The sequence below is a fragment of the Tursiops truncatus genome, chromosome 2, assembly GCF_011762595.2.
Source record: "Tursiops truncatus isolate mTurTru1 chromosome 2, mTurTru1.mat.Y, whole genome shotgun sequence".
In the NCBI taxonomy this organism is placed as follows: Eukaryota; Metazoa; Chordata; class Mammalia; order Artiodactyla; family Delphinidae; genus Tursiops; species Tursiops truncatus.
This window is the reverse complement of record NC_047035.1, coordinates 12,478,724-12,499,663: the sequence shown is the minus strand read 5'-3', so window position 1 is coordinate 12,499,663 and position 20,940 is coordinate 12,478,724. Positions and strand designations below refer to the sequence as shown.

At 45.5% G+C, this 20,940-nt stretch overlaps 1 protein-coding gene and 1 pseudogene across 4 annotated transcripts in view; both read right to left on the bottom strand.

Moving 5' to 3' along the window:
* FBLN5 (fibulin 5) overlaps window positions 1-12,692 on the bottom strand; it is an 82,939-nt gene extending 70,247 nt beyond the window's left edge. The window contains exons 1-4 of one of the 4 annotated variants that reach the window (XM_033850709.2): window positions 12,353-12,691; window positions 8,789-8,843; window positions 6,577-6,628; window positions 2,517-2,771 (exon numbers count right to left, since the gene is read on the bottom strand). In XM_033850709.2, the coding sequence (XP_033706600.1) occupies window positions 2,517-2,771; window positions 6,577-6,628; window positions 8,789-8,843; window positions 12,353-12,369 (379 nt within the window). In that variant the 5' untranslated portion in view covers window positions 12,370-12,691. Of the gene's footprint in view, window positions 1-2,516; window positions 2,772-6,576; window positions 6,629-8,788; window positions 8,844-11,829; window positions 12,097-12,352 lie in introns of those variants that run through there. The other 3 variants (XM_033850708.2, XM_073800114.1, XM_073800113.1) reach the window with 3 other exon arrangements.
* Window positions 12,693-16,508: 3,816 nt separating this feature from the next.
* Window positions 16,509-16,636, bottom strand: LOC117311416 (U4 spliceosomal RNA; annotated as a pseudogene).
* Window positions 16,637-20,940: the final 4,304 nt, after the last annotated feature.

Below are 20,940 nucleotides of genomic sequence, written 5' to 3'. Positions count from 1 at the left end.
CTGGAGCTGCTTACTCCAGCTTCCTCCCCAGGATCAGACCTACACTCTGGGAAAAAGGGACACTCCTTCTCTGGCAGTGACGACCCCAATCACCTGCTTCTCCTTTCAACAATGTCCCCGTCTTGGTTCCTTTGGTTCCTCCCCCCTCTCCCCCCGTCTCTGAGCCCTGCTTCCCTGTGGCCTGTTCCCAGGCCCGCCTCTCTCATCCCTGTTCCCGTCCTTCTGGGGCCCCCTCCCCATGACTTCCCCTCTCATAATGCCCAGAAGGACCTGTGTAAACCAGAAAAGGCAGGGTGGGGTGAAGGGAGGTTGGAAGGAACCCGGGACTTATGAATGCATAAGGCTGAACTTTCTGGAAGTGGACGGGCCGGGTGCCAGTCCTCCTAGGGTTCCTGGATCGTATTCTCCTTACAAAAGGGCTATTATGAAGACTCCACATCCCCCGTGTGACAGGTTGGGGGCCTGTAAAAAAGTGCATGACGTCACAGGGACCAGGAGATAAACAGGGTTCCCAGCCGCGTCTTATTCTCGAGGGCACTGGGATCCTGGAAAGAGGGCTGTGGGAGGGAGGGGGGTGCTTCAGAGAGCCCTGTGGCCATTCCAGGCTGTTCCCCAAAAGGGGCCTGCAGGACTGCCCAAGACATCAGGGAGCCCTACAGCCATCCGAAGCCCCTCCCGAAACCCTGGAGTGACTCGGCGGCTCACTCCACCCCCTTCCTCACTTCCAGACGTGCACATGGTCACTCAGCTTGTCCGGCCCCACAGGACATCGTGGAAGAGCATCACCCCACCCCCAACCTCTCTTTCTCTGCATTTGCTTCGGGATCGTTTCTCTTCTACCGAACGAGAGAGGTCACATGGGCGAGTTAGGAAAACGTAGCCTGGTTGTCAGGAGAGCTGGACTCCCGTAATTACCTAACTTGGTGGAGTCCACACTCCCTTTTTTATAAAAGGAAGAGGTTGCAGTTAAAGACTGTTAAAGTCCCTGCCAGTTACAGCGGCCTATTGTTCTACTGGTTCTAAGGAAGTACGTTACTATCTTCCCCACCAGTGCTTCAGTCCACGGCTTGATTCAGTCTACTCTTTCCCGTGAACACTTATCTATGTTCAAAGTGACCCTCGGCCAGCTCCCCGCCCACCCCCCCCCACATACACACACACACACCCCTTGAGACCAGTAAGAATAGAGAAGTTTAGTTAAGGTGTATCCAATTTTCCCTTTTAGCTCTGAGAGATACTTGTTTGCATATTATTTCCATGTCGTCAAATGGAAATGCACTCATTTGCATGAACATATAGAAGACATTACAAAATCACCAACACAGCCTCTCTAACAGTGGGTTACAGCTCAACACTACAGAGCCCTGAAATGGGACCAACAAAAATCTCACTAAGTAGACTAATGGTCTACCAAACTTTCAGGGTATAGGAAGGAAATATTAGAATTTCAATTCATATTTATTTTGATCACACCCTTTAAATGTTTCTATTTCTTACATATACTTTACACTCCTCCAACCATATTCCAATAACAGGATACGCATGTAATTTATAAACATGCAGATAGTAAGGGTCCAGGCTCAGAAAGATTTTGCAGATGGGGTGCATGATCAAAACCTTTGCAGCCGTCATCACTCTAGACCATCTCCCAAAGCTGGAGACAGTCGCAAAGTTTTGGTCCAGCCAAAGCTGAAGCAACAAGGGAGGATCCCAGGTAAACCTCCACCAAGGCCACACTGGCCAACAGAGCACCAGTGCATACCAGGGCACCTGTCATACCACTTGCCAACAGCCTGGGGACATCATGGCATATGGCGTCTCCTTCCTCCCCAAGGTCCACTCTTGCTATGAGCTCCCATCAGCGAGGCTCCTTTTGGTCCAAAGAAGCCTGGTCCCCACCCAAGGACCCCACTTTCTTTCCAGAACAGTTGGCCCTGGCCCTCAAGTCTTCTTTTGTTTCAGGAGCAAACGTTCCATTCGAGGGTGAGTAATGCTGAAGACCCTAGAAAGCTGGTCCTTTCTAGAGCTTCTCTCTGGGATTCACTTACTGCATCTGACCAGACATATTTGTTATCGAAGAGAGAAAACATGACCTTGGTCTTCAAACAGATAGATGATAGATATGACCTAAAGGCAGATAGACAGATACATAGATGAATGATTGATAGACAGATAGACATAGATAGAAATAGATAGATGACAGATTGATGATAGATGATAGGTAGATACATAGATCGATAGATAGATACATAGATGATAGACAGATAGATAGATGAAAATAAAGAAAAAACAAATTGGCTTTCTGGGGGACTATCAATAAGACAGCACACTAAACTCCTCCCTGGGTGGGAGGGTACCCAGAGACACAGGCTGCTAAGAGTGAAAGAACCGTGTACCACGTAGGTTGTTTCACTGGTTCATTGCATGAGAACTGACTTCCCATTTGGGGCTGACCTGCTAGACTAGGACGATGCCTTCACCAATGGAGAGGAAGCCTAGGACGCTGGGCTACTCACCTACACACTGGTTGCCTTCATCCATCTGGTATCCAAGGCGACACATGAGAGGCCTCGAAATCGTGGGGTAGTTTGGAGCTGACAGCGGGGGTGCAGCTGCTGGGTACGGACCTGAGTAGGGGTTGGAGTAGGGGTTGGAGTAGGGCCCTCGATACACTGGGTTTGTTCGGGGGATGCATAAATACCCGCCGTTTTGGTTAACACACATCATGTCTCCTCGGCAGGCCTCGGGGATGGTCCGGCACTCATCAATATCTGCAAGGGCCACAGAAAGGACAGGCGTTAGTGGCCCCTTGGCCACACTGTGCCAACTTCAGCAGAGCTCTGTACCAAGAACGCCATGAAGGACACCCAAACACTCTTTACCAGCATCTGCTCCCAAACATGTAGGGCTGGGCCTGGCAGCTACTCCCCAGATATTGGCTGAATTGAATCAAACTGACAAGTGTCATCCAAACGTCAGCCATCAAATACCATCATCATGATGTTTGGGTCACAGCTACCAAAACCTGTACTGTCACATGCTTAATACTTTTCTCTTAAATGAACCCACACTGAAAACCCAAGTGGGGACTTCCCTGACGGTCCAGTGGTTAAGACATCGCCTTCCAATGCAGGGGGTGTGGGTTTGCATCCCTGGTCAGGGAGCTAAGATCCCACAGGCCTTGGGGCCCAAAAACCAAAACATAAAACAGAAGCAATATTGTAACAAATTCAATAAAGACTTTAAAAATGGGCCACATAAAAAAAAAAGAAAGAAAAAGAAAACCCAAGTAAACATATTTTTTTATCTTACGTCACGACAGCAAATGAAAAAAACCCTATCAATGATCAAAAATAGGAGGTAAGTAAAAATAAATATATAACTATTAAAATAAAGATGGTTTACCTGTGGATGTACCACCTAAAAACATCTCAGGTATTCTTTTGTGTCCATATGACACTCGGGAAACGCTGGGATGGACCTAATAATTGTACCCACTTCTACTCCAAGTAACAGCTGGGCGGGGAGAAAGAGTCCGCTGCATCCAGAAAGACAAGGCTTGGCCGAGAGCTAGTTTCTTATTAGGAAAGCAGAGACTTACTTGAGACTCGGCTCACACCGTGCCAACAAACAGGGCCCGTTTCCAGCCAGGCTGGTGCTCTGCTTGCTGTGTCTAGAGCGGGGTGTGGGAGTGGCAGGGGGGTAGGTTCTCTAGAAAATCAGCCTTGCGGGGCCAGGGACAGGGGAGGCCTGAACTGAGGCGCCAGCGTGAGCAGCTGCCCTGACCCCCCGCACCGGGGCTTCCCACCAGCCTTGGGGTCTGCTCCATGTGGGGCTGGAGGCTGGGAGAGAGAGGCCTGAACCCTGACCGCTCACTCCAGCCACCTCATCTGAGACTCGTGCCAACTCCCGCCTCGGGAAAGGGAAGCGTGGAGTCCCATTTTCTAACTGTAAGCCTGAAAGCGTCATTAAAACTGGTGGGCCACAAAAGACGGCTGCCGTCCCTCTCTGCATCCCTTGGCACATTCTCAACCCCCTTCACCTTAAGTCAAAGTATGAGCCTAGAGCTTCCAAGGCAAGGCTTTTTCCCCACCACCCATCATTCTTTTCAACCCTAACTAAGCTCAGAGACTACAAATGATTTGGCCTAAATCAAATATCATTAAAAAGGTAAATATATCCCCGAGGGGAGAGCCTTATTCCTTTTCTATACTCTATGCTCCATCCACAACAAACTAGTCTATACTCTGAATGTCTTCTCAATGCCCTGATCTTTGCTTATGCTGTTCCTACTACCTGGGATGCTATTTCTCAGGATCCTATTCATCCTTCAATACCCAATTCAAATGTGACCTCCGTGAAGGCTTTCTTTATTGACCTCAGACGTAAGGCATCACTCTCTCCCCTACTTCTGCAGGACTGATTGCTTTTACCTCATCTTGACAGTGACTTTATTCTACCCTGTACAGTTTACTCCATCTAGACCTACCTCTCCCACTAGAGGGAGCGCTAGGAGAACAGCCCCAAAATGTCTGTCCTCTTCCTTGGAACCTGTGGCTACATTAGGTTACATGGCAAAGGGGAATTAGGTATGGATGGAATGGAATTAAAGTTGCTAATCAGAAGACCTTGAGATGGGGACTTCCCTGGTGGCACAGTGGTTAAGAGAATCCGCCTGCCAATGCAGGGGACACGGGTTCGAGCCCTGGTCCGGGAAGAGCCCACCTGCCATGGAGCAACTAAGCCCGTGCGCCACAACTACAGAGCCTGTGCTCTAGAGCCCGTGAGCCACACTATGAGCCTGCATGCCACATCTACTGAAGCCCGCACGCCTAGAGCCCGTGCTCCGCAACGAGAAGCCACAGCAGTGAGAAGCCCGTGCACTGCAACAAAGAGTAGCCACAACTAGAGAAAGCTGGTGGGCTGCAACAAAGACCCAACACAGCCAAATATAAATAAAATTTTTTTAAAAAGGGTTCTCTTAAAAATAATAATAATAATCTTAAAAAAAAAAAAAGAAGAGCTTGAGATGGGGGAATTCTCTAGGATTATCTGAGTGGGCCCAGTGAAATCACACAAATCCTTAGAAGTAGAAGAAGAGGCAGAAGGACTGGTCAGAGAAATGAGGCAACAGAAACATGTGAGGGACTTAACTTGCTGGCTTTGAAGATGGAGGAGGGGGCCACGAGCCAAGGAAGAGGGTGGCCTCTAGGAACTGCGAAAGGCCTTCAGCCGACAGCCAGCAAGGAACCAGGGGCCTCAGTCCTACAACCACAAGAAACTGAATTCTGTGGGAATGTAAATCCATGCAGCCACTATGGAAGACAGTGTGGAGGTCCCTCCAAAAATTAAATCTAGAAATACCATGTGATCCAGCAATTCCACTTCTGGGTATATATCCAAAGGAAATGAAAACAGAATCTTGAAGGGATATCTGTACTGCCATGCTGATTGAAGCACTATTCACAACAGCCAAAATATGGAAACAACCTAAATGTGCATCAGTGGATAAAGATTTGGGATGGATAGATGGATAGATAGATGTGATATTATTAATATTATCATCATATGAATAATATAATATTAATAATAATCATATGAATATTACTCAGCCATGAGAAAGAAGGAAAACCTGCCATTTGCAGCAACATGGAAGAACCTTGAGGGCATTATGCTACGTGAAATAAGGCAGACAGAGAAAGACAAATGCTACATGGTATCACTTATGTGTGGAATCCAAAAAGCCAAACTTACAGAAATAGAGAATAGAATGGTGGTTATCAGGGGCTGGAGGGGTGGGGGAAATGGGGAGATGTAAGGGTACAAACTTCCAGTTAGAAGATAACTTCTAACTGGAAGGAAATAATGCACACTACTGTGATTATAATGAACAACACTGTATTGCATACTTGAAAAATACTAAGAGAGTAAATCCTGAATGTTCTCACCGCAAAAAAGAAATGGTAATTATGTGATGCGAGGGAGGTGTGAGCTAAGCTACGGTGGTCATCACATTGTAATATATAAGTATATCAAGTCAACGCATTGCACACCTTAAACTTACACAATGTTGTATGTCAATTACATCTCAATTTTTAAAAAACAGAGACTGAATTCTGCCAACAATATGCATGAGCAAGAAAGTGGATTCTTCCCTCAAGCCTCCAGAAAAGAACACTGCCCTGCCATCACCTCGATGTTAGCCTGGTAGAACTCCCATCGGGCTTTTGACCTGTGCGCCTGTGAGATCATATATTTGTGTTGTTTAAGCCACTAAGGCTTGTGGCCATTTGTAAAGGCAGCCCTAGGAAACTGATACAGATGGAGAGCTCCTTGAGGCTGGGGATCAATTCTTCCTCATCTCTGCCCTGTCGCAGGGCTTACCCAGTGCCAGGCACAAAGAAGGTGATCAATGGAAGGGTGTCGTTGATGTCAACCATCCCGTGGCACTGTTTTCTTCCATGGGCAAGGCTGATACAGATTTGACAATACTGAGTGACGCCTGAGACAGAAATGGTCCTGTGATTGGGCTGTCCCTGCACCCCACCCAGAGAAGGATCTTCAGTGGCCTCCTACCTAAACACTGTCCTGATGAGCGGTCCAGGTCAAAGCCGTTAGTGCATTGTTGCTGCAGGAAGGGAGAGAGAGAAACAGGAGAGGTCATTCTGCTTACTTACCTTTTTTTTTTTCTTTCACTATAAAAGTATTCTAACTGCATCACAGGAGGTATGGAAAATGGGTAAAGAAACAAGGCATTTATAATACCAACATCTGTGTTATAACCTCTATTTGTCCCTTTTTTTGGGTATTTTCTTACAATCATTTTACACTTTAGCATTACTTTTTAAGCCCCTGCATCATTGCTTCAGAACGCCCATTTTTAGCAGATGGTTATGGGGACTTCTCCCTGCTCTGGTCATGAAGAGCAATACTAATCGCATCTGATCTGCCCAGTGAGGCTTGCCCTGTGCTCAGCCCTTTCTGAGAGAGGACAGGACTGCTTTTAAGGGCAACCACTCTCTTTCTTTGGGTGCTATTTAACCCCTTTGCAGCGCCCGGCATGAATTCTTCGCCCCCCATGAAATCCTCGACCTGATTACGAGGTCTGTGTGTAAAATAAATCTGCACAGTGATGTAGTCAGTTTTTTAAGAAAAATAGAATTGGGGAAATTCTTCCATTTTAACCTCAGGAAGACAATTACACAAAGATGAGATGCTTCCAGAGACCGCCAGGTCTCAAAAGTCCCTGAGGGCTGCAGGCTTCACATACAACTTGAGTTACAACTTCATGCATTTAGAAAAATCTCATGGGCTCAACAATCACCCCTAGAGCTGACATGTTATAGGAATAAGTCAAGGAGGTGTGGTTTTGCCCGTGGGGGTCCCTTCCCTGGCCTTCCCTACGGTTTATGGGGTTCAACTTCCCTGAGCTATGCGCTGGTTTGTGGAGATGATGGATTTAGCCTGCATTCCTGGGAGTGGGGCCTTGGGGCCAAAGAAATGGAGCGGATGAGCCAGGAGGTAGCGCCATGAAGTTCAGGAAACCAAGAGACTCGAGTTGCAGCCCTGGCTCATCAACTACGTGCAGGCGTGGGTTCAAGCCCACTGCCTGGCTTCAAATTCTCACTCTAGCCCCTATTCACTGCATAACTTTTCTATGCCTCAGTTTCCTCATCTGTAAGATGGAGAGGATACTACTTACTTCTGAGTGGTTGTAAGGACTAAATTGTTAGTGCATGTAAAGTGCCTACAGTACAATAAACACTATACTATAACCCGCGCCCTCTCTGGATCTAGATGTTAACTGTCACCACAGAGCTAGATCAGAGGACGCCAAGGTCCTTCCAAGGTCTAAAAGTCTTTGGTACTCTTCCCAAGATTCTTTCCACCTCCAATGAAATATATTTCAAAATTCTTAATATGAAGGGAAAAAACATTTAAAGGGTGTGATCAAAATAAATATGAATTGAAATTCTAAGATTTCCCTCCTATACCCTGAAAGTCTGGGAGACCATCAGTCTACTTAGTGAGATTTTTGTTGGTTCCATTTCAGGGCTCTGAACTGTTGAGCTGTAACCCACTGTTAGAGAGGCTGTGTTGGTGACTTTGTAATGTCTTCTATATGTTCATGCAAATGAATGTGCATTTCCATTTGACTACATGGCCCCTCAGCCCTGCTCAGAGGTGGGGCTTCTCTCATTTCTGAGCTAGAGATGCAGAGGGGCTGCCCTGAGCTCCTCAGGAGGGATCTGTCCACATTTCTCAAGGGCTGACACAACCGTCACTTTGTAAAGTCAGGGATGGTGCAGGCTTCTCTGCACAGCCACCCAGGAGCCCAAGCTCCCCCTACACGCTCCTCCCAGGGGTCCGGGCCAGAGGTGGGTCCTCATGGGTTGGGCGCTGAGATGCCTCACAACTGCATGTCGGCCACACACACCCACGTGGGCCACACGCAGGCACCCAAGGGGCACCACTGCCCAGAAACACTAGAACACGCTTGACTTTTTAACACTTACACTAAGTCAAGACCCCCAGCCCCACCAAAGGGACAGAAATGAGGCAGCATGATCTGATTATAAGAGTCTTGGATTGGGAACCAGGACACCGAGGTCCAGCCCTGCCACTTATATACTATGTCACCGGGGGCAAGTCTCAACTTCCCTGAGCCCCAGCTTTAATCTCTGTACAATGAAGAGCTCGGTTTAGGTAAACAACACAATGCGTGGCTGGACACCCTCGCCCTGGTTTTTAACGCACTTCCTGATAAGTAACAAAATAAAAGTCTTACCTGTGCATTCCCAGGACTTGGAAGACAGAGAGCCAGAATGGTCACAGTGAGTATCCTGTGGAGGAGCGAGAAGTCAATATAAATGCTCAGGATGCTCCCAGGACCCAGGTCTGGGGTAACACGTGCCTCTCGCGCTGCCTGTGTGTTTACAATGATGACTTCACCTCGTGCTTGTCTTTGGGCAGGGGGATGGGGGGCGATGCTCCAGAGAGGCCGGGGAAACTCCAGATGCCCCAACCACCCCAAAGAGAACCGTGCCCCCTCCACTGGTTTCATATGTTGGGATAATGTGTTCGGTGGCATTTTTATAAATAAAGGGTCTTGCTGCTCCAAATCTAACGCCCACCGCCATGGTATTAACAACGTATTCACCAGCTGCTTGGCCTTTACTCCTGACACAGGGGACCTGCCTGAGTTTTGAACGTCTTCATTCTGAAATGACCACAGTGTGAAGAAGCCGTCGTGCCCTCGGATGATGAGAGGAAAGGAAAGTACAAACGTGAAGCACGTGAGCTCCACGGAACAGAGGTGTCAGGGGGAAGGAACGCACGTGCTCCCAGAGTGCGCCTCACACAGACCCTGATGGAGGAGAGGACGCGGGGACCTGGGCAGCCCCAAGAAGGAGCACAGCTGACACTTAGGAGGAGGTGTCAGTAAACTCTGTTTCTGCATAAGCCACCGAGCCCTGATTCTGCGATTTCTACTCTTCATCATTCACAAGCTGCTATCCAACAAAATCGTGGTCGCCAATTAGCTTTAAAGATAAAAAATCAATACCACCTCACATCCAACAGGATGGCTACAACCAAAAGAGCCAAAAGCTGGTGAGGGTGTGGAGAAACTGGAACCCTTGTGCACTGTTGGTGGGAATGTACGTTGGTGCAGCCACTATGGAAAACAGTCTGGAGGTTCCTCAGAAAATTAAAAATGGAACTACTATACGATCCAGCAATCCAACTTCTAGGTATATATACAAAAGAATTGAAAACAAGGTCTCAAAGAGATATTTGTACACCCATGCTCATAGCAGCGTTATTCACAATAGCCAAAGGGTGGAAGCAACCCAAGTGTCCATCAACAAATGAATAAACAATGTGTTATATACATGCAATGGAATACTATTCAGCCTTAAAAAGGAAAGAAACTCTGACAAGTGCTACAACATGGATGAACCCTGAGGACATTATGCTAAGTGAAATAAGCCAGCCACAAAAAGACAGATAGTTTGATTCCACTTATATGAAGGATTGACAGCAATCAAAATTATAGACAGAAAGCAGAATGGTGGGTGTCAGGGGCAGGGGGAGGAGGGATTAGGGAGGTGTTTATGGGTATAGAATTTCAATTTTTCAAGATGAAAAGAGTTCTGGAGGTTGACTGAGCAACACTGTGAATGTACTTAACACTACGAACTGGACACTTGAAAATTGTTAAGGTGGTTAAAAAAATCTATGCAAATACAGAGCTTTATTTGGTGCTGTTATTACTGAGTTCAACAGGGGTTTATCTGAGTAGTTACTAGCTGTGAGCAGGGACCCTAGGTAGGCAGAAAAACTACAAAACTATGACCCAGATGCTGCCCTGGAGAGCTGGTGGGGGAGCCACGTGAACCAACAATGTCTATACCCTTTGGTTAGGGCACTGATAGAAATGCCCACTGAGTGCCAGGAGAGCCAGGCTGCGGGTAGGGAATGGAAGGTCAGGGAAGGCTTCCTGGAGGAGGTGATCTCAAAGGCTTCTTCAGTAATTCAGTGGACCTGGCACCTGGTTGGATTTAGTGACCTGTTACTGTCAATGTATACCTTCACTTGACAATTCCTCCCTTCAGAAAAAGAGCGTTCAATAGACTGCAAAACTCACGCAATCCATGACAGAAGGCGCATATGAATCAGCAACGCTGGGGTACTTGGAGGGCCCCAGAATTAAGGTGACATCCAGAGGAAACAGGACTCTAATGTGGTGTTGGGAGAGGCAAGCCCACTTCCTTCATCTAGTCCTCAATCCAAAGAATAAAGACCCTGGAAGCCCACAAGTTTTCCTTTCATCTGAGTGCCTGTGTGAGCCAGATTCTAGAACACTGGAGACAGCTCTGACCTTATAAAGTGCAGAGCCAAATCCCAGGGCTTTTTGATATTCACAACAGCCAGATTTATATCTGGAAGGAATGAAAGAACAATAACAAATTTATTTTCCAGGCTGTATATTATGAATTTCAACGTTTTCCTGTTTCTTCACATGAAGTTTCCTTTCGGTTGGTTATAAAACCCTGTCTCGTTTTTGTTGGAGACAGGACAGGCTGACAACGCAGTGGACTTCAAGACCTAGTGGAAAAGGCATGCTAACCCATTTCTCCCCCTACCCCACCTCCCCTACTCCCTTTGGCTAGAGAGCAATCCTCTTTGGCTAGGGACAGGTCTCCTCTGAGAAAGCCCATCTCAAGCCCGGCCTCCTGCAAGGGCCACAGCTGGGGCCTGGGGGCCAAGTAAGCTCCAGGCTTAACTGAGATGGTTTCCCAAAAATGACATAACATCCAAGCATTGCTGCTCTCACAGCGTCACCCATAGCTGCACTTTGTCATGAAAAACTCTAGAAAACTCCAAAATTAATTAACTATAAGAATTTTGGGGATCCTTTGGTGTTCATAACTGGTCCCCGGAACTTTCAAAAGCAGGTGGGTCCACCTATTTTGGGCTCCATCCACAAGTGGAGGAAAGCTGGGCGGGGGTGGACGTGGGGATGGAGGTGGGGGACCAACTGAATCTCAGGGCTGTCTGTTCAAGAAGTGCTGGTCCCTGATCCAGGATGACAGGATTACAGCTTCGTTTTCAGCACACACACGCACACACACACACAGACACACACACACACACACACACACGCATGCACGCACGCACACACACACACTTTGTCTAAAGCAGCTACGTTTGCAAGACTGCGCTGGATAAAAACTGCAGATGTAATCTAGATAAAATTCTTTAAGCTTTAACGATCACTTGACTGGAACTTCAATTTCCTTAAGGAATATCAAAATGTTTGCTTACATGCATTTCTGTCTGCAGTCCCCACTTTTCATTGGCTCGAGACTTCTGGGTCGCATGCCCTTTGAGAATCCCACACAGACATAGAGCAAATCCAGCCCCGGGATGTGCAGCTAGCCCGTTCGCTTGTCCAACAGCCGATGCAGCAAAATAATTGCTAGTGAACTAGTAATTGATCTCTCAAATTAAAAAAAAAAAAAACTTAAAAAAAATTTAAACAGCACACAAATTTGCTGCCCTTTCGGAAAAGAAAAAGAAAGAATCAGGCTCTGAGATTTTTGCCGACCTCTGTCGGATGCTGGCTTCTGAAACTGTCTTATAAAATACCCACTCCCAAAAGAAGGCTTCAAGATGGAAATTACAGAGGCGCAGCTTTTTACAATTAACAATATCATTGCATCACTAGCTAATGCCTTTTCCAACATCCTGACACAGCCTGAATCACGGCCATAGCCATTTTCCACCCATCGGGTTTGCAGTAAGGTTTCCAGACCCTGGAGGAAAAAGTCCGGAGCAGAGAACGTACCTTTTAAATCCTGGCATGTCCAAGACGCGTGGGCAGGAGAAGCAAGGGGGAAAAGATGGAGAGCTCTCAGCGCGGGACCCTCGGAGCAGTTCCTGAACTTCGGCCTCCTCTGGGCCTGTGGGGCTCGCCGATACTTTTATTCCAGGGGGGACGAGCGAGGCGAGGAGAGGACAAGGGGAGAGCCTGGGTCCTCCGAGCCACTGGAGAGCTGACAGAGAAAGCACCTGGTTTTGCTTAGCCCTCTTCAGTAATTCAGCATTAAACCAATTGGAGGAGGAATGTTAAAAATGAACACTTCATTTTCTAAGTATGTTAAACAATGCAAATGGGGCCTCAGTCTGGACACAGCTGGTTCAGATTACAGCACTCACCAACTGGCTAGACGCCTCACAACAATCTTGGGGCGTCTGCCAGGACCAAGTGCTCAGTGCTGGGAGGAGAGCCCTTTCCCGGGCGGCAGCGCAGCCACACTCAGGCTCCCAGCATCTCTACGGGAGGCGATTGGCGGGCAAGTGCAGGAGGGTGGGGTGTGGCGGGCGGGGGGGGGGGGGGCGGCTGGGAGGACCTGTTGACCCTTTACTTCCCACCCGGGGAGGAGGTCCCCAGGCTGGGCGGTCGTGGCTGAGGCGGGGGTGGGGATCCAGAGCATCTGCACTTGGTCATGGCATTGGGACACCCATGAAAGTTATTCCCCTCTGGGAGAGGAAGAACTTGAACTCATGACAAACACAGCGACAGGGACTAGAGTCTTGATTTATTGGGAAACCAGACCCAACGAAGCAGAGGCTTGGGATAAGCGGCAGGAGACTCACGATTTTCCAGAAGAAGGGGTGGGGAGCCTGAGGGGATGGGAAAGAGGAGGAGGATGGAAATTGGCTGACACTTATTCAGGACGTCAGCTTGTGCAATGCAAACCTTGGGGAGGACACTCTCCCAGGCCCGCCCTCAGGCCCTGATTCTCGGGGGCCTGTTCTTGCTTTAAGAATTGTCCATGGACCGAATCAACATGTTGTACACCTTAAACTTACACAATGTTATATGTCAACGATATCTCAATAAAGCTGGACATTTTTAATTGAAAAAAAAATGTCCCTTGGCTTGAAAGTGATTTTAACAAGTAACAAGGTGATTTGAAAAGACAAAATGACAGTCAGGGAAACCAGAATGATGGATAAATAATAATAACAAAAGCTCTTTGGTAAGTCCTTTATATTTGTTGTATTGGTGGTTTCACACTATTTCTTTTTCTTTCTTTCTTTTCCTTTTTTTAAAGCATTAGATCCCTTTTTATCAAATGAAATCTTACCAAAGACACTATTCTTTAAAAGATGAAAATGGATTGGCAGTAGTCCAGGCCCCTGCTTCCCCACCTGCACCTTCCTTTGGGCTCCACAACACAGCCCTACCTCCAGCTGGGAAAGCACTGGTGAGGTCCTTTCTCCTCATGATAACTCTGTGCAGTAGGAATTATTACCTCCATTGTACTGGAGGGGGTTAAGAGAGGTTAGGTAACTTCCCCATGGTCACACAGCTATTCACTGATTCTGCTGAGCCTCCAAAGTCTGCATATTTAGCCTTCCTAAAGGGCATTTTTTTTTTGTAAGTAAACGGAATCCTACTTATGAAAATACATTCAACGAGAAAGGCAAACTGTTGATAGCTGTTGAAGCTGAGTGTCCATTATACTATTCTATTTACTTTATATGTGTTGTACGTTTCCCATAATAAAATATTTTAAAAATATATTATATTTACAAGGTTATTCCTTGCTCCCATTGCTTGGAATAGCAAAAAGAGTATAAAGAGCCTTATCCATCAATTAGGCATCGATAGGGTTAAAGTAAGGGACTTCCCAAAATAGACTATTGTGCAACCAATACAAAACAGTGGACATATAAGAGGACATACTGGATGACACCTTTGATACAGAAGTCAAAATGAGGTAGTCACTGGGAGGGGGCACAAAGGACCTTCTGGGTGCTGGTAATATTCTAATTATTCATCTGGATGCTGGTTCCACAGGGGTGTGTACACTTAAGATTTGTGAAGTCTTATGTATGTTACACTTTATTTTAAAAAAGAAAAAGACTGAAGGAGTTCCTTATGGGCTGGTATTGAAAGACTTGCAATAAATTTTGTAGGTCAAAATTGTAGAATATCGGCAATTTCACATCGATCAAAGTAGTACATTAATAAGTGTAACAATAAGTTGTAGAACTGTGTGTAAAGCATGCCACCGTTTGAGAATAATGTATATACACAAGTTCTTGCTTGCATGTGTATAGAGAAGACCTCTCCAGAAGGATATAGGAGAAGCTGTTAGCATTGTTTGCCTCCTAGGAAGGAAATTGGGTAGGCGGCTGGGGAAGAGATGTGAGAGGAGAATTAGCCCTTCCCTGCTCACCTTTTACTATAATTTGAATTGTGTACCATGTACCATATTTTGTACCTATTCAAAATATGAGGTTAATTTAATAATATACTCTATTTGTGTAGAGCTCTTTGGTGGGGTAAGGAAGAGGTATTTTTTGTTTGTTTTTTGGCGTTTTTAAAAAATATTTATTATTTATTTGGTTGTGCCGGGTCTTAGTTGCAGCTCGTGGGCTCCTTAGTTGTAGCATGGGCACTCTTAGTTGTGGCATGCATGTGGGATCTAGTTCCCCAACTGGGGATCGAACCCAGGTCCCCTGCATTGGGAGCACAGTCTTAACCACTGTGCCACCAGGGAAGTCCCTAGGAAGAGTTTTAAATGACTTAGTCCATTACTTCACTTATACTATCAACCCTTCTGAAGGATAAGGAGGGAGAGGAAATCAGTATGACTGTTCTCTACATGAGCAAATGGAGAGCCTTGAAAGCAAAACTGTCCAGAGACCCATCTTGGACCAGAGATTGCTCCCACCTTAAAACTGTAGGGTTGGAAGAGGGGAGAGAATAAGAGTTCCAATAAAATTCTGAGTCTTGATTTTGCCACTTACCTGTTGGGTGACCTTGGACAAGTCACTTAACCTCTAGGCATCTCAGTTTCCTCACCTGCAAAATGGAGATACTATTTACCTCTCAGGGCAGCTGTGGGAATGAAATAAAAGTTAGTTATCCTCGTGATTGTCACTGTGTCTAAATTCCCACCCCTACACACTCCTGTCCCAAATATCTTTAATAACTGGTTAATTATCCACTTCCACGGACAAAACAGCCCCACTCACTGTTGAGCAGGTCAAATTGCTGGAAAAGTTCTGTCGTGTATTGAATCCAAATCTGCTTCCCTATGTGGAACTACCTTCCATGGATTCTAATTCTCCCCTCAGCAGCCATGGGCTAGTCCCTCTTCTACGACGCAACCAACTGCCTTTTCGTGAAAACAGTTCTACCCCTTGACCCGGCTGGTATCCTCTTCCCCAGGCTGAACAACGCCAACCCCAACCCTGCCCCGCCGGTGTCACGTGACCCTTGTGTCACGTGACCCTGCGGCAGCCTGGTCTGTCTCCTCCTCCCTGGGCTGCATCAGTTCTTGGTTTGCACTGAACTTGCACCAATGAAGCAACTTGGAGTCCACAGGCTGCTTAACACCATCTCCTCCATCCCACGGTTGGGTTGCAAATTCTTTTGAAGGGAGAACAGGTTTTGCATGCATCCCTATTAAATTTTTGTTCATTGCACAAGATCTTTTTCAAGATGAATTCTCCTATCTAAAGTATTAAGTATCACTTCCAGCTTTAACAACTACAGATATGTTGACCTTGACTTCTGTGACTTTATCAGAGTTATCAATAAAAAATTTACTGGGACAGGCGCTGGAGTGAAGCACTTTGTCCAGGTTGGCACTGATCCACTTCTTTCTTCAACATTTTGGGGCCACTGCTGATTGTCTAATTCAGGGTGCCACCCACTCCACTCAGATCACATTTCCCCAACTTCTCCACAAAGACTGGGTGAGAGGCTTTGTCAACTGTCCTAACATCAAAATGCACGTTTTAATCGCATTCCCGATTTAGCAACTCTGTTTTAAAAAAGAAAATGCGATTTGTGAGCATGAACTACCGAGTGAGTCTGGTTAGTTTCTCAGCACTTCCCTTCATAAGTGTTTTTTGTTTGTTTTTTGGTTTTTAGTTGCAAAATAAGGATCCCAACCTCTGCCTCTTCTCCCAGCATCAGAATCAAATACAATACAACTAAAGAACGACTTACGACGTGTAAACTGTAGTAGAGGGAAAAGTTTTCAATCAGCAGTAATCGTGCCTCCGATAAACCTCGTTGGCTATGATACTGCCACTGTGCAAAGCTAAATTGCAGGATAAATGTAAGAGGTTATCACCGGCTGAATGGGACTTTCCTGGCTCCAATGAAACTCAGTTTGCTCACAATGCCGTGGGTTGGAAGACAGATGGGCTATTTTTTTTAAAAAAGGTAATGCTTCAAATTGGAGGGAAAATTCACAAAATTCGACCTTTAATGATAGATTTTGACGATTAATATTAAATAAATTTTTGACGATTAATATTAAATTTTTTCACTGTCCAAAAATAACTACATTGTAGTGCCTTTCTAGCAGTGAATGCAAAACGCGGAAGGGGACTATGAACCGTCTACGGTTATGCTGGTGTCTACACACACTCTCTCCTTTGACCCCCCCACAATAACTCTGTCAAAGAGGAAACTCTCCATTTGGCAGAGGAAGAAACAGACCCAGAGAGATCAGAGCCACACCGACAATAAACAGTCCAGATGGAAGCCCAAACCGAGCCTATCTGGTTCTGGAGCCCTCATTGCCTCCAGCTGGCCAAGCCTTGCTACCCCTGACTTACAAGGCTGGTTCCCGCCCTTCGTCTTAGCTCCTCAGGAACACTCCAGAACTCCCTGGGCCCTTCCATCATTACCTTCTCTTTCTACTTCCTCAGTACTAGTAAAGTCTTTCACTTCTTATATTGTCCAAACTTGGCCCAAAGCAATCCGAAAACTAAAATGGCAGCCAACGCCGAAGAACGGTATCGGGCAGAAGCTCCACTACACAGGTCCTCCCACCCTAGAAGGCGGGAATTGTTGTCCTTTTGCCCTAGCGGCTTCCACTGTCCTCCTCCCTCCATCAGGCCTCTCAGTGAGTATGTGTCAGTTACCACCTAGTCCCGCCTTAACCCTCTGAAATCTCACGATGTCCCCACCAGTCATCCAAGATGGTGCTCCCTAAGTTTCCTAGTGATCTCATGGCCAAATACAATGCCCTTTACTCCATTCTAACTGTTCCTTTGTCTCTTTGAAGTGTTGACCATTGATGACTCATCTTCTCTCGTGTCCATGACTGTTACCTTGTTTTCCCCCATGTGTCTGACTACATTTTCTCCAGCCCCTCCCCCATCCCCCACTGTTTCTCTTCCTCCCTGATAACCAGAGTCCCCCAAAGTTAGATCCAGCCTTTCTTTTTCATGTGGTTTTTGGTTTGGGGTTTTGAAGAGTGGTGGTTTGTGGTTTCTTTTTTAAATAGTAATAGCTCAACAGTTATATTTGATGGCAAAATGATGTATGTTCTCACACTACGTTCTGTTGGTTGGTGGTTAGGGCTAACTAGTATGGCAGCTGTCTCTTTAAGAGATTCAAGCTCCTTCCATCTTGTTGCTTGGCAGTCTCTAGACCTTCCTCTACCTAGTCCAAAATGGCACACCACAACCACACCCACAATTCAGGAGGCAGGATAGAAATTGACAGCTACACCTAGCTGCAAGGGAGATGTAGTCTATGTTCTGAGAGATCATGAACCTACTTACCTAAAAATCTGGAGTTCACTTACTCTGAAAGCAGAGAATGGACATCAGAGGACAAGCAGCAACCTCTGCCAGAACCCTTAGGAGCATCAATTTCATGCTCAATTTCTCTTTTCCCATCTTTATTTCCATAGTGAGGATATTTCTCCATTGCCATTTATGTTGCAAATAGTTTCCTCAGTTTGTCTTTTGCCTTTTAATTTTGTTCACAACATTTTTGGAAACACACAGTTTTCATTTGTATGTATTTAGATGATTAATCCCATCCTTCAAGGTTTCTGCCTTCATTGTCATGCTTATGTTAAACATATAATGGCCTTTAAAAATACTGGTTCTCGGAGACGCTTATGGGGATATATGTATACGTATAGCTGATTCATTTTGTTATACAGAAGAAACTAACACAACGTTGTAAAGCAATTATACTCCAATAAAGACGTTAAAAACTATATATATATATATATATATATATATATATATATATATATATATATATATATATATATATATATATAGGTTCTGTTTCTCTGGAGAAGCCTGACAAATACAGGACCCTACGCAAGTTTTTAACCTTGCTGGGCTTCAGGTTGTCAGCTATAAAATGGGAGCAAAAATATATCATGGTGTTGTAACGGAGACAATATTCATAAAGCCCCTAGCAGGTGTCAAGACACAGTAGCCTGTCAGCAAAGGTTAGCGCTCTCTCTCTCTCTCTCTCTCTCTCTCTCATGAGGCACTGACTGGTCAACAGTGCAAGTAGGTGTGCATAAGCCAAGGAAGGGCATAACATTGGTCAATTACCAGAGCCCCCAAATGGTTGTTTTTGACCATTTTAGTTTTTGTTTTTTTTTTTGCGGTACGCGGGCCTCTCACTGTTGTGGCCTCTCCCATTGCGGACGCGCAGGCTCAGCGGCCATGGCTCATGGGCCCAGCCTCTCCGCGGCATGTGGGATCTTCCCAGACCGGGGCACGAACCCGTGACCGCTGCATCGGCAGGCGGACTCTCAACCACTGCGCCACCAGGAAAGCCCTGACCATTTTAGTTTTATACTTGTTTTTTGTAGGGAGGATTGACTGACCTCTTCACACTGCCCTGGCCGGAGGTCCCTCATAATGTCCTTATTGTCTATTCTTAAATGTTTAAAACATTTCACATATACACACACACAAATTAAAGGATGGCGGCAGGGGTAAATACTTTTCACCCGCTAAAACTAATGTCTGAAGGGAAAAAAATAAAAGTGAAAAGACTTATAAAAATGGAAGTATTAATATCTCAAGTAGAAATTTTGTGGAGAATTGATGTTTACCATCATCAATATGTTCCAACACAGGAGCTACAGTTGGCAAGTGCAGTCCTAAAGGAAGCAACACAGTTTGAACGCCTGTATTCAGGCTACTCTAGTAGTAAATTTGCATGAGGCCCTGCAAATGCCTTAGAGAGATGACTTTGAAATGATTCCAAAATTTTTCAAAGACTGTGCATTCCATATAAGTTTTCAAAAATAAAAAATTACCTCATTAGTCTACAACTTGTAACTTTATTACCATCATTCCCTTTTTTATTTGAGGAGAGTGCCTGAAAATCCCTTCTATAAAGGGACTAATGTGTTAGCTCCCATATAACACCGTGGTTCTTTAAATACAGCTAAATGGAAGGAGCTGCGTAGGAAACTGAGCAAACTTATGTTACTTTCTTTCCAACTCTTTTCTTTAAATGAAATCATGATTCCCTTCACCACCTGGGATTGCCCTTGCCCTTTGGGAAATCTATGCGCTTTAAATACACACCCATTTACCCATGGGTCCATAGGGCTTGAGACTGATTCACCATTGTTGGAGGAAACCTCCTAACAATATAATGTCTTTCAACATCTAAAATGCGTTATATTTTACAAAGTAGAATAATGTATCTTACATTCTTAACAGTCCAAGTATATCTAGAAAACTTTACCCAGCTCCTAAGTTACATTAAGTTCACAAATATTTTCAATCACTGAGATTTAATTTTTGAGGGTCAGAAATAGTTCACTGAAGCCTAAGAATATTTGAGGTGAAAAGGAGAGTACTCTTGTAAAATAAAGTCACAGCTGAAAATTATCACGGTCATAACATCATTATAGGGCAAATTATTAATTTCTTAACCCGAGAAGGGCTAAAAGACGGATACACAGTAATAGCCAAGGCAGAAAACCAACTAAGGGTTCAAATATTTGCCTCAAGCGATCCATTTATTAACATTCTTAAATTTTTCTCTATCTCCAAAACAAATATTGTTGTAATTATAATGGATTAATAATTTACTGGATGTATTAAATTATGATAATAACATGCTGTAAAACTTTCAGATATATCATATATTCACATGACCTAAATTCCAAGGACAGGAAAACAAGGTTCAGGTTAGTAATAATTTGTATTCCACTAGAACTGGTTAGAGCAAGACCTGTTTTTTACCTGACATTTACTTTGCTAGCTTGCTCCCTTCTAGGGTGCGCCAGTGGTACTTCCTTTGAGATGTGCTTAACCACCACGCCCCCCCTGTCTGTCAGGCCTAAGTCAGGGCCCTCAGGCACTTGGCACGTGCCCAAGAGCACTGCTCTAGTACCTGGACAAGCGTCTGTCTCTCCCATTTGACTGAATCCCTCAAGCCTCAGACCCTCCTCTCCCTCATCTGTAGCAGATAAAACTCCTTGCCAACCTCACAGAAGAAAATTTGCAGTTTTCTTGCTACCCGCATGTCCCCTTTCTTCTATCACTCCCGTCCTGGTAGGAGTCCTCCCTAACTGAGGCCAATCCCCCCATCTGCGTTCAGACTCTATCAGCCCCCCC